General features: G+C 43.9%; 1 protein-coding gene across 1 annotated transcript in view; it reads right to left on the bottom strand.

The window, feature by feature from the left end:
* Positions 1 to 13316, bottom strand: part of ARHGEF26 (Rho guanine nucleotide exchange factor 26) — a 122390-nt gene extending 109074 nt beyond the window's left edge. Inside the window, exons 1-5 of the mRNA XM_003794123.3 lie at positions 12197 to 13316; positions 10809 to 10848; positions 6009 to 6160; positions 1146 to 1156; positions 60 to 99 (exon numbers count right to left, since the gene is read on the bottom strand). Of these exons, the coding sequence (XP_003794171.1) occupies positions 60 to 99; positions 1146 to 1156; positions 6009 to 6160; positions 10809 to 10848; positions 12197 to 13288 (1335 nt within the window). The 5' untranslated portion in view covers positions 13289 to 13316. The remainder of the gene's footprint in view (positions 1 to 59; positions 100 to 1145; positions 1157 to 6008; positions 6161 to 10808; positions 10849 to 12196) is intronic.
* Between the last annotated feature and the right edge of the window lie 774 nt (positions 13317 to 14090).

The raw sequence follows: 14090 nt of genomic DNA, 5'->3' as shown, positions 1-14090 counted from the left end.
TTTCTCATAGTAATGGAAGCTGAGAAGTCCCCACCAAGGATCAGCATCTATTGAGAAACATGTTGCTGGTGACGACTCTCTGAAGAGGTGGTGGCAGCTCTCACATGGGGAGGGGCTCAGTGTGCTAACATGCCAGTTCAGGTCACTCCTCCTCTCCCTATAAAGCCACCAGTTGCCCCTCCCATGTTAACTCATTAATCCATTAGTCCATGGCCGGATTAATGCATACTGAGGGCAGAGTCTTCATGATCCAATAATCTCTCAAAGTTCCCACCTCTTAATACTGCCTCATTGTGGACTAAACTTCAACATGAATTTGGAGAAGGCAAATATTTAAACCCTAGCAGGTGTCAGGTCTAGGCATTTGGACCTCTATTTCCTTTTAAGAAGACATAAACATTTGAGAAAATCCACTGTCCAACTTAAAAGGATAGACTAGTCTACGCCTACAGGCCTAATTGTTTAAACTATGAAGGCTAAAAGTAAGCCAGACATGAAAATGAGAATATGTTTCTATATTTTAAACACAAAAGGTAGGGGCCAGGTGCGGTAGCCTGTAATCCTAGCACTCTGGGAGGCCAATGGGGGTGAACTGCTTGAACTCAGAAGTTTGAGACTAGCCTAAGCAAAACAAAGACCCCTGTCTCTAATGCAAAAAAAACAAAACAAAAAAGGTAGCTGGGCCTTATGACAGGAACCTATATTCCCAGTTCCTCAGGAGGCTGACATAAGAGAACTGTTCGACCCAGGAGTTTAAAGTTGCTGTGAGCTATGATGCCACAGCACTCTATCCAGGGTGACAGAGTGAGACTCTCTCTCAATGAATAAATAAATAAATAAACAGACAGACACAAAAGGTATGGTGAAAAGCATTCATCAATATCTAAGGTAAAAATAATTTTATTATGACATTGTTCTGTTGCAAAATTATAAATAAAAAATTATATGACCACAGAAATGACTATTTTAAGCAACAATTAAAAATTCAGCTATAAGTATAAAAATTTAGGGGAAAAAAATGAAAGTTTAAATTCATTAAAGCGGCGAGTGCTGTGGGTCACCCCTGTAATATCAGCACTTTGGGAGGCCAAGGTAGGAGGATCACTTAAGACCTAGATGTCAAGACCAACCTGAATAACACAGACAGACCTTGTCTCTCCAAAAAAATAAAAATTAGCCAGGCAAGGTGGTGCACCCCTCTAGTCTCAACTACCCAGTCTCAGCCATTCAGGAGGCTGGCTTGAGTTTGGGGAATCTGAGATTGCAGTGAGCAAAGACGATGTCACTGTATTCTAGCCTGGGCAACACAGCAAGACACTCTCAAAAAAATAAATAAAAATTAATGCATTATACATTTCTGCAAACAACAATATTCACATTTATTATATCTGTGTTAAGCTCTGATTTTTAGTTGAAAATAGTACATCTTTCAAAATAAACACAATGTAAATTCCAAAAGAATAAGTCTCATCAGATTGAACTACTAAGATTCCATAATGTCTCTTATATTTTCAGCTAAGTGAAATTGTAATAAAATTCCCACTTCTCACATCTTTCTTTCTCATCCTGCAAGCCCCAAAGGTAAACTGCATGTACCTTAAGACTGAACCCTGAACCGGAGCCTGAGGTTCAAGTTCTAGATCTCTCATTACACCATTGGCCACACCCAGCACAGCTGAATAAATACTTTGATAAAAATATAAAAAGCCATCCTTTGCTAAAGAGTTTAAAATTTTTGAGCAAGCTGAAGAAATATTCAAAATGTTTTAAAACTACTGGGAAAGCCACGCGCAGCAACTCTGAGAGAAGAGTACAGCAGAGGATGACCGTGTTCGGTACTGAATACAGAACACTCTTTCCGAAGGGTTGTGGCATTTCAAGGTGCTGGAAATCACACAGCCACACCCCACGGCAAACAAATGGGACCAAGGCACAGCTGGCAAGTGCAGCTTCGGCACTGTCACTGAACCTAACAAAACAAACACTGGTTTCCCAACGGGCATGTCTTGGTGCATGCACAGTATGTGACCTTGGGATCTTAGAAGGGGGCTGTGATGGAAAGAAAGAGGAAAAATGTTTCTGTTAAAATCAGTCTAAAAGAGGAGATAGTAAATACTTGCGGGGCCATTTATGGGATCTTATTAAAGAATGAACTTTGGAAAAACCTGAAGCCCAAGTGGCCGCACACCTGGCGCTCACTGTGACCAGCACACAGTGTTCTACCCCTGACTAATACAATCAATATTTTTCTTGAAACCCACATGCTTTTCCCAGAGATCCAAGAACTGTTGGCATAGTCCTCACGCTGTTGTTTCAGGTGAGTCACTGCCAAGATTCACCTGTGTGTGGCAGTTTCCTTGTCCCTGGGCACATTTCCAGATAATCATCTTTAGAGGTCAAAAATGACTTTCCAAATTCACTGAGGTTTTAAAACCTCAGTAAGTCTCTTCCACATAGGACAACCAAACACTGGGAACTATGACCACTTAAGTTATTTAGAATCTGTTCAGGTTCCCCAAGGCCTGAAACTCAGCACTCAATTATATTCCCTGGAGTGAAGAAATCGTGCAGTTCCAATTAAGAACAGATCTATACACTCTGACAATCAAGTGAATGACCGGCCTGTCATTTTAATGTTCTAATGTTAAAGAGCCCGGGCTGTGCTCTGGACCACTCAAGAATGTCCCACCTCCATATGGTGACTGCACTGCCAGAGACACCACTGCTAGATGTGTTCACCCTTAATTCACTTTAGTCTGTGGTGGCCTAAATGTGCGCTATTTTATTGAGGTCCAATTAAATAGATGCTACTCCTACCCACTTCTCATTTTCTTTCATTCCTAGATGGCCACAACCCTACAGTTTAAACCTGTCCCAACACTGTAAATGGGGAACCACCTGTCACCTGTGGAGTTGAACACCACCCTCCCCGGCACTGCCCAGTGAAACCAAAGACAACATAAACATGCTCAGACAAACTACACCACAGACTGGAGGCATAACGACCTTATGTAACAACCATAAATTACTGCAAATTGCTGTACTTCAAAAGAGTCTGTGCGGCACGCTTCTTAGGTCAGCCGATAAGGAAAGTTTCCTTACCACCCCAGGAGGCGGGCAGGTGCTTGTTTGCCACAAAGGTAAGAAATTTTTAGAAAATAAAACAGTCTACAGGATTGTTGGTTGTGTGCACGTGTGCACTCACTCGCTTCTCTCCTAGGTGGGAAGTGAAGGGATATGCCAGACTGGGACCAAGTTCACTGCCAGAAAACCCCTGGTCCTACTCTCTCGCTGGGCTCAGGCCTTACTAAATTTGATATATGAAAAGTCAGGCATGGAAAGGTCATCCAAAAATATGTATGTATGATGTGGAAGTCTTTTAAGACCTGCCCTAAATGCTGCAGCTCTGCTACAAGGAGGGATCGAGGTACAAGGTCAGACAGAGAAGTGCAGGTGCCAGTCACTTAGGAGAAACATCCTGGCACTGTTAATGCTTCACGAAGCCTCCTTTCCTGGGGGTCCAAACTGCAACCTGCACATTTACTGACTGATTGGATGGGCTTCTAAAAAGGTAAGGGCTGCTTACTGGTGTTAAAATATCTACTTTCCTAAAAGCCAGAGCTGGCTGCATCTTCTTGGTAGACAGAAGAGTCACATGAGAAGGACAGAAGGTAACTTCAGGAGAGTTATCACTTCTGGGAGGCGGGAAGGAGAAAAATTCTGGAAAGGGGGGAGTGATGAGTTGAATCTGCCTAAGAAAAAACAGAAGCTGAAGCAAATATGTTAAAGTATTAACATGTGTTCAGTCTGGGTAGTGGATACATAGATTTTTTAAAATTACTCTGTAGGGTTGAAGTATTTTACACCAAAAAAAGGTAAAATTTAAGTGAATTTACATTTTTTGTGCCTTTTCTATTTCAAAGAAATATGTAAGGCTGGTGCCGAAGTAATGCTAAGTGGCAAAGTCCAATCCCACTGCTTTGATTAACTGTAATTGCCAAGTAACACAGTAAGTAGACACAGGCCTGCTGGCAATGCTCAACTCCAAGATAATACACACGAAAATTAGAACTCACTTTATAGTCTTAATTTTTATTACAAGAAAGTTTTTTGATATCTATCTTGTTAACAAAAGGCACATCAGTACATGTATTTTTTGCATAATAAAATGCATGGCCATAATTAAAGCTGAACTGAAAGATACGCACTATTATTTAATGGCAGTGCACTTGTTCACATTCAGGAGGCATAAAGATGGAGCCTGAGTTTTTGTGCTAAAAGCTAAGTTGGATCAGCATGTAACTGCCACAGAAATCCACTTTTCTACTTAGTGTTCAGAGACCAGAGATAGGATTTAGGCCTGTGTTAGTTAGCAAACGCCGCTGCTTCCACAGACATAAAACTCAGAAAGTCCACAGCCCTCTTTTTTCACCCAGATCCTTTACCAAATGGTCCATACCAAGAACCTAATGAACTGAATGACGGCCATTCAGAGCTGACACGGTTTCCATAAACCCTGACATCGGTTTTTCCTGTTATCTATTTTGGTAAACACATACCATGAAATCATTAGATGAGGGTGCAAGCTGTCAATACACCAACTCTGTGGGTAGGTGTTACCACCTTACTACATGCAAGAATCAGGAAAATATCACTTAAGTTGCAAACGGTGGGCACAGAGGCCACGTCTGGCCCATAGACATTGTGTTGGTCTCACACAACATTTCTTTAACCTTGAATCAGGATAACACTCATCAAAGTCTGGATTTCTGTTTTATCTTTCCTAACTATCAGAAGATGCAGCCACACTGAGTCCTCATGCTCCCCTGGTTTGAGCTAAGTATAGCTGCTCTATTTACTGAAGGCTCGTCTCCACTGCCCCCCAACTCCCCAATGCCCACACACACCAGGATCACTTATTCACTACTTGCCCTGCCACTATAGGCATTTAAATTTGGGGCACAATACTCAGGGTGCCATACCTTGGAGACACTGGAAATGTGTAGATTCTCCTTGAATAAAATTAGGGGAGGCAGAGAGAGAAAGAGAAAAGAGCTTGGTCTCTAGAATTTTTAATCCAAATACAGAAGAGGGGAGGTAGAGCCTGAATCAGAAGGTTCCACACTAAACATATACCCATGGTCCCAGCTGCACAAAGCCCACATAACTCCTTTACTTACGCTGGAGAGTTCCCTACATAGACAGGATTCCTGAGTCTGAATAATATTCACTGCAGCTGTGAAGGGAATTGCCTCTGCTCCACGGCCTCAGGACACAGAGGTGTATCCCCGACCCAAACCAGCCACGGGAATGCCTTTCTACTTGCTAACGCATCAAATGTCCAAAAATTCTGGACCCAAATTCTTACCAGGTAAACTAAGCATCATACTGTGACACTTGGTAAGCTAACGGGAAAAGGAATTATGGTTAAAAGACAAAAGATGTTTGATGGAGAGAGGAGAGTGACTCCTCAATGCAAAAATAAGTTGATCACAAAAATGTCAAACACAAATATAAGAGACACAGAGAAGATGGAACAGATGGCCATTCATTAATCAGCTTCAAGAAAAAATACAAATATGTCTGTATCAACTGAAATTTCCAAGGAATAAACTCTCTGTGGTGCATAGATACATACGCAGGTACCTACAGAAACATCCACACACACACACACACATATGTATACAGCCATAATTTTGATAAAGTTCAGCTATATTAAGTTACCACTACACATATACCATATTTTTTAAAAAGATACCTAGTAGGAAATTCCCAGAGTTCATAGTGCATAAGGCTCAAGGCATTTTATTTTATCAAAACCTAATGTTCCTAATCAGAGACACCAAAGTTCACGTTCTCATTAATGTCTGCAGAGTCTTGAGAAACATTTCACAATCTAAAAAGAGTGTTGTCCTTAGGATCGTTGGCAGAAAAAACAAAATCCGTACCCACACATAATTTCCACATCTTATTTTTTTCTCCCACAGGTAGAAAAGATGAAGGTAAACACTCACTGCCGAGAGCTGGCTCCACGTGGATCTCAGCGGCTTATGGTGAATCACAATTTTTTCATCCGACTTCTGTTCTTTGGGCTCCGACTCTTCATCAGAGTCAATGTCAAGGGCCTTTTCTTTGTAGTTTTGATACAAGACAGCGTTTTCTGCAAGAAAACAAGCTTTACGTGTCACTAACTCCCCTCAATCATTATCCAACTTGTTCTAAACAAAAACTCCGTATGTACACAATGTTTAGTCTCCAGTTTATTAAACAACAAAGAGACAAACAGACTTTGTCACTCAAGAGTAATTACATAGAAGTGATTCTCTTACTAACAGCTCTATCCCAGATTTGTCTTCCAGGAAAGAGGAGGGGCCCCTACAGGATGCCATGCCTCCGTGCTAAAGGACCATCAGTGTGAAATCACCGTCATTCAGGTTACACTGAATTCACACACTCTACCCTTTCTTGGAGGGTAGAGCATCAGCATTCATTGATCTATTAAATTTACCAAGCACTTCCATCCATCTATGATGTGCTTAGAGTAAAACAGGAAATAAGACACCTCACCTGCCCTCCTAAGCTAACGGTTTAATGAAAAATCAGTCAATTCGCTCATGCATTTATTCATTCAACTGTTATTTAGAAAATGCCTACTAGGTCCCAGCAACTGCTTAGCATTGGGAATGCAACAGACGAGAAAAAATAAAAGTCCCAGTCTTCAACAGCTGATGTTTGATCACCAGAGAAACAAGGAACTTTTATAATACTTCAGATGCTGATAAATGTCATAAAGAAAAGTAAAACAGGGAGAGGAGCTAGAAAGTGCTGGGAGGAGGATGTGTAGACTTCAGACAGGGTGGCTTAGGAGGGCCTCCCCTGAGGCAGCAGGTAAGCAGAGATGTATGAAAGAGGTGAGAAAACAAGCCTGTACGGCCGGGAGAGAGCATCCCATCAGGAGAACAGCAAGTACGAAGCCCCTGTCTGGATGTACCAGGAGCGGCACGGAGGCCCATGTAGCTGGAGTACCACCAGGAGGGGCAACAGAAAAGAGGTATAGTTGAAGGTAAGTAGAGGGGAGATTAGGTAGAGTCTTGTCTCGGGGTCACTGAAGGGACTCTGACTTTACTCCAAGTGTGGTGACAAGTCCCTGCAGGGCTGAGGACACAATGAGTCCACACACATGCACACCTATCAACTGGAGGAATTACACACAGGTGCTCTGAGCACAGACTGTGAGTAGGGTGGGATCTGGGGGGTCAAGGAGGTATCAGTGAGGAAACTCTAAGATCTGAAAGCTAAGAGTACACAGCCATAAGAAAAAGCAAACGCAAAAGTTATAAACGAACATAAGAGAACGTGCTACAGCTGGGCACCACGTAACTTTTAAGTCCATGAAGTACCACATATATGACAGTGGTCTCATGTGAGTACAGCCCTCGTGCAGTGACGTCATACCTCTCCTGATATACAACACAACGCATTGCTCGTGTGTCTGGGGTCACACTGGTGTAAACAAACCTCCTGTGCTGCCATCATACGGAACTATGGACAGAGCAGGAGACGGGACAAGGATGGTAAACAGCTACGTTACTAGTTTAGGTCTTTCCTGTAGAGGCAGTGCTCCAGCCCAAGCATCCAGCTTATGTTCAACTCACACTTACCAACAGGGGCAGTTACAGGTGAATAGTGAAAGTACCTGTTTCTACTTACATACAAATTCAAATTAAGGGCAAACCTACAGAACCTATCTTCTTCATAACCTGGGGACTGCCTGCACTGTACTTTTTAACATCAGCTTACAGTGTAGTCCATCTACTACTTATAAAAATAAAAAGGTAAGTGCCAAACAGCCTCCGACAGGCCCTTCAGGGAATATTCCAAAAGGCACCGTGTCACAGGCAGTGACAGCCCCATGTGTGTTCCGGACCCTGAAGACCTTCCTGTGAAGGAAGAAGACAGTGGTGTTGGTGATCTTGGCCCTGGACAGGTCCAGCCTAACGTGTGCACTGGTCTCCTAGTTTTTAACACAAAAGCTTACCAAGTAAAAAAAAGTGAAAAAAACTTAAGTAGAAAAAACCTTCTAGAATAAAAATATAGAGAAAATATATTTTTGTACAATGTATTTACGTTTTAAACTCAATGTTAAAATTATAAGAAATCAAAAAGCAAAAAATATTTTTAAAGTTTATAATGTAAAAATGTTACAGTAGGCTACAGTTAATTTATCATTGAAAAAAGAAAGTCTTTTTTTAAGTTTAGTGGCAGCCTGAGTGTACAATTTATAAAGTTTATATTAGTGTAGAGCGATGCCCTGGGCCTTCACATTTACTCACCACTCACTCATCAACTCACCCATAGCAACTTGCAGTCCTGTAAGCTCCTTTCATGGTAAGAATGCTTTATAGATGCACTTTTAAAAATCTTTTATCCTGTATTTTTACTATACCTTCTCTATGTTTAGATACACAAGTATTTTCCATAACTGCCTACAGTATTCAGTACAGTAGCATGCTGTAATGGTTTGTAGCCTAGCCTAAGAGTGGCCAGCTATAGCCTAGGTGTGAAGTAGGGTATACCATCTAGGTTTGTGTAAGTTAACTCTATGATGTTCACACATGGACAAAATCACCCAAGGACACGTTTCTGAGAAAGTATCCTCACTGTTAACTGATACATGACTTTAAAGAACTGAAGAAGGTCGATGTGGCTAAGGCTTGGGTGTGTCTCATGACCAAAAAGAGCAAGGTGAATTCAGAACAAAGAGCCCCACAGTCCAAATCAAGTAGGGCTTTGTAGGCAATGATCAAGAACTGGATTTTACACAAAAGGACTTAGTTTCCTTTATACTGTAATGACTGTACTTTAACCTGAATGCAATGGGAATTCATTGAAAAGAAACATGTGCTCAAATTAATGAGCAAAATACTAAAAACTACCTAAGAGACTAATTCAGATGCTTCTTAGGACAGTCAATGAAAGATGCTGGATTCTTGGGCTATGTGACTTAGAATGGGCCGGCAATAGAGTGGATAGGAAGGCAGAGAGAAGGTGGGGTTAAGGATATTTCCCAGGTCTTCAGGTCCCACAATGGGAAGTAGGAACAGGAACAGAGAAGAGCAGAGAAGATTATGAATTTTGTTTGGGAAGTACTGAGTTTGAAACGTCTTTCCTATCTACTGAAGCAAGTAAACATCTGCCTTTCATCAACTATAGATTATTCTTAATGCACCATAACTAAAGTAACAAGAGTGTATGTGAGATTTTACTGGTCTCTGATTGTTCTGCATATGCAAAACAGATTATATAGGTAAAGTCTGCGTTTCTCCAGTCTTCAAAATACTTAGTGACTGGCACAAAGTATATGAATAACATTGCTGACATGATTTCCCATTCATTGTCACAACACAAGTATTATTAACCTCATTTCACACATGAAGTAGCTTAGTGAGATTAAGGTCACTGGGAGTCAATTCAGGAGTCTAAGCACTAGGACAGGAGCACATGTTTCCCCGGACAGAAGGTCATGGGTTCTTACCGCTCTACCACACTGCCCCCTAAGTTACATTTCAGTCATTCACTATAAGAATCCTGCATTCCTCATGTACATGTAAAAAAGAATTTAAGTCATCACATTTGAGGAGAGAGAAGAGCAAATCCATCGAAACAGCTCCGTCTGAGAGGAAATAACATAAAACCAATGTACCAAAGGAATCAAACTATCCCAAGAACCAGACCTGCATCCTAGTACAGGCTGCGTTATGAGCCTGGGACAGCGGGCAAATTACTAAACTCAGAGTTTCCATTCTCCTCAATTATAAAATCAGGGAGATGAATGTATCCTAACCAGCTACAACACCCTATCTGAGTTCCCTCCCCATACAGTTTCCTAAGGTTGATGCAATGAATGGATTTTTATAAATTAGTCATTTTTAAAGGCTTAATGGGAAACTCCCCTTCGTAAGAATTATACAGGAAAATGTTTTGTAATCACCCAAGATTTTACACTTTATTACTCGGGTGGTTTTACAACTAACTTTTCTTGTAGAGGGGTATTCCCTCTTCACTGTTCTTTAAAGGTTAGAATGAGTTACCATTCCAAAGCATGACAGAAAGTAATTACCCGCACTACCAGGACTGCACCCTCCTCTCTATGGGCTGCAGCTGGGACTGCTCCCTTCCTACTCTTCCAATTGGCTGACATTTGACCCATTTGTTTACACAAAGTCCACTAATCTGATTCGGGTTTGAACACCTGGTTGGAGCCGCTTTTCTTTTTGAGATCCTTAACAAAGTACTATATGGGTTACAAACTCTTAAGAATATGCTTTTGTCAGCCAAGAGGGTTCTATTTCCCCAAAGTTGAAACTTAAGGAAACAGGAAGTCAAAAATGATAAAATATGGAAATACGGGAAAAAGAATATTAAGTCCAGGGAAATGTGACCTAAGGAAACAGGACCTCAGATCTAAATGCCAAACTCTTAGAATTTTTCACTAAAAATCTAGAGCTAGCTCTTATTCTTTCTCTACTTTATTGAAGAAGATGGGAATGGAGCAAAGGAGAGAAGAATTAAAAATCCCAGGACACTGACTGAGTTATCACATTATATAAAATGTCATTAATTAAAATCTCTGCTGGTATTACTAGATGAAAACCTAGCTTAGTGCAGAGCTTTGAACTATATAACTTGGGAAGAAGCTGGACATAGTATTTCTCATCAAGCATTTTTGCTACTGAAGTTGGATTTAAACTTATAATTGATATTCCACATTGAAACAGCAATAAAAGTCTGGAAAATTAAATGCTTACCTTCCCCATCAAATGTTCCTTGTCCTTTCAGCATTTTTTTCTAGGAGACAAGAAAAGCAAAAAAAAAAAAAAGAGAGAGAGAGAGAGAGGAAAGGAAATATAAAATACAGCTATTTTAAGGAAAGGTACTTTTTTCTTGTTGTTAAACTCATTAGATTTCTAAAAGGACCCAGCAGATAAGCCCTAGAGCAGTTCACTCATATCTCATATGACCATCACAATTCACTGAAACACTGAAATAAAATGCACAAGGTCTCCCACACCCCATCAAAACAGATCGAGAATCCTCCAATGACCAGGGGTTCAACTCCTTTCACCACTCGTGATTCACCATCACTGTTAAACTGATCTTCCCTAAACTTGCAGAGCTGGAAAAAAATCCCATAAAACATTATATAATTTCTTTTCTTTAAGACCGTAGGTTCTAAAATAAAACAGGCTTTGCTTGTGTATTATGTATGTGACATTTATATAGCCTGGTTCCAGTTCTGTGATTAATCAAGAAAAAATGTCACTGCCAAAAAGAATCTCTGCCCTATTGCTGAGATCTGCCTTCTAGGGAAAGCAGCGCACACTTCCAAATATCTCTTTGGAGCTTTCTTTATATCCTACTTTGCAATATATTTAGTAAGTGCAGCTCTGAGTCCCGTAACAAGGAGCAATACCACAGAATTCACTCCAACCTAAGGTTTTGAGCTACCAACTTGTTAAATGCACTCAAGGATAAATGGGCATAAAATGGGAATAAAATACAACCGGAGGCCATGGTGACAAAAATAAGCAACAAAAAAGACAAGAAACTACTGGTGTCTTTTTGCTTCTGGTAATTGGTTTTAAAATTCACATTTTACCTGAATGACAGGAAGTGTGCAATCAGCACTCAAAAAACTATTCAATAAGTAAAAGCAGAAAAAAACCAACAGGTTCAAACAGAAATCAGTATTTTCTGGTATCAGCTGTGATAACAGCCACCACTGGCTGACACCTCGAAACAAACACCAGAGAACTTGACCACAGCGGACAGAGACTGCAGAGCTAAGGGTGTTCCCCTCCCCCTCTCAGCTACCTGTATTAAAAGTGGTTAGGACTCACTCAGCCTAAACTTAATTTGATGTAAGATTTTCCCTTTTGTTCTCCAGATATTGCCTGAGCTTAGAAAATCAAGGGATCAGAACTTCTTTCCAGGAAGGAAGCTGCATTAAACTCGGCTGTGTCTGCCAACAACAAAGTGGCCAAGAGATAGGAGTCCACAGGTAATCAATAACAACAACAACAACAACAAACAGAATTAAAAGAGAATAACGGCTCCTGGTTTCCTCTCTGCGCCTCCTCACCCCCAACACGTGCACTTTTGGAGAACTGCGCGCCACACTCCTGCCCACTCTTACCTTTATCCTGCCCAGGCTGGAAAACTTCTCCTTGTCTTCCATCACTGCTCTCAGAACAGGCTGGGACATTCTGTTCTTCTTCTTCGAGCTAGTAGGACTGTCAAAATCAAAGCCACTGACCACTGCCCTGCGGTAGGACGTGGACCGCAAGCCTCTCCGCAGAGACCCTGGGCTGTCCAAGTCGTGGTCGACCTCACCCTCGTCCCCTGCGTGGCCCAGGGGCGCTCCGAGGCCTTCCACCATGCTGCGCACCTTGAGGAGTCTCTTATGGGGCTCCACATTCTGACTGTTGGATTTGCTTATTTTGATTTCCGAGGCCAGGCTCTTAGGAATGATCTGCTGTTTCCCCACTTTGAGGGCGGCAGCGCTGTTTGTACTCAAAATCACGGAAGGATTCTCAGGAAGCTCGTTCTCCCGCGAGGACAACCTCTGGAGGGGGAGTTTCTGTTCTGAAGACCTTTTCTGGAGCGCAGGCGACAGTCTCCCGGTTACCCGTTCGGGGTCTATAGCCAACTGGCCGGACTGCGAACCGGAGCCAGGGGAGTCGTTACTAGGGGCAAAGCCGTTTGCAGTAGGGGAAGGCACGGGGTTGGCAATCAACCTGGCGGGGTCTTTCCCCGGGTTGCAGGGAGCAGGTGCGTTAGGAGTCCGCGGGGGGCGCAGCACCCGCGGCGGCGGCAGAGGGGAAAGCGAGGTCACGGTGCCGTTCGCTGGGGATTTCGGGGAGCCGCCAGGCACCGTTTGGGGTACCTGAGGTGACTTGGGTCGTCGAAGTCTGGGAGAGGCAGCTTTGTACTCCAAGGAGACCATACCGCCATTAGCCACTGCTCTCCGATGGGTGCCCAGAAGGAGGGGACTCCTGTGGGCCGTCCTGCTGTCCGAGGCGGTGGGCACTTGGGCGGGAGTCTGCGCGGCGGGGAGCGTCCCTAGGTCTTCCACCGGGAAATCCGTGATCAGCAACCCGCTGGGGCTCTGATAAGACTGGGGCCTCGGCTTGCTCCGGCCCAGCAGCTGGGGCGGAGGGGTCGAACGCCTCCGCCACAAAGGGGTCACGCTGTTACTAGAAAAATCCACTTCGCTTTCGCCGTCCATAGCCGGGCCTCGGGGTCAGCCCCAGGAGGAACACGGAGCTAGTCTTGCCTAAAGAGGAAAGAAGTTGTGGAACTTTGCCTCGGGACAATCGGGCGCGCCTTGCAGGCTCGCGCCCTCGGAGCCGGGCAGTCAGTCTACCCCGCTGCTGCGCGGGACACCACTGCTGCGGCAATTACCCGCCTTTTCTCGGGCAGAAATCTGGGCTGCAGCCCAGAATTGATTAATCCAATCACCTCCGCGTCCCTCTAGGGCCCAGAGACCACCCGCACGGAATGAATCCGCCACCAATTCACCGGGTGCAAGTCGATGTACAAGAAACTTGGGACGAGTTCAGCTTTCTCGGGAAACTCGCCTCGGGACGCTGGCGTCCTCCGCCATCTGGCCTCCCGATCTCATCGTGGATACCCTCGCGCTCAAACTGTCCAGCTTCCTGGCGAATTTACCTTCGGGGGGTCCAAGCCCGGGGCCAGGGAGCTCCCACCGCCCCGTGGGTGGCCCGGGTGCCGGACCAAACCACCGCCGAAAGCGCTCAGGAGAGCGGGGCAGCCTACCGCGGCGCCGGCTCCGCCCCCAAGCCTCGGGCACGCCCCAAGCCTGGTCCCGCCCCAGTCTTAGCCCCGCCCAGAACCGCCTCGGTGGCGGCCAGAAAGTAGCCGCTGTCTCCCCGCCCACGCGTGCTGTGAACGTGTTCCTGCCTCCGTGGGAAACAAATGAGCGCACCTGAGTTGGGTGCCGAGCGCCGGCGTTTCCGGCGGGGAGCTGCGGCCTGGTGGCGTTGGCGGCGTGGGAGCTGTGGGCGCAC

Source organism: Otolemur garnettii, unplaced genomic scaffold (assembly GCF_000181295.1).
Source record: "Otolemur garnettii isolate 467f Iridium unplaced genomic scaffold, OtoGar3 scaffold00076, whole genome shotgun sequence".
Lineage (NCBI taxonomy): Eukaryota > Metazoa > Chordata > Mammalia > Primates > Galagidae > Otolemur > Otolemur garnettii.
The sequence above is the reverse complement of the archived record's forward strand: the minus strand, read 5'-3'. Positions and strand labels throughout refer to the sequence as shown.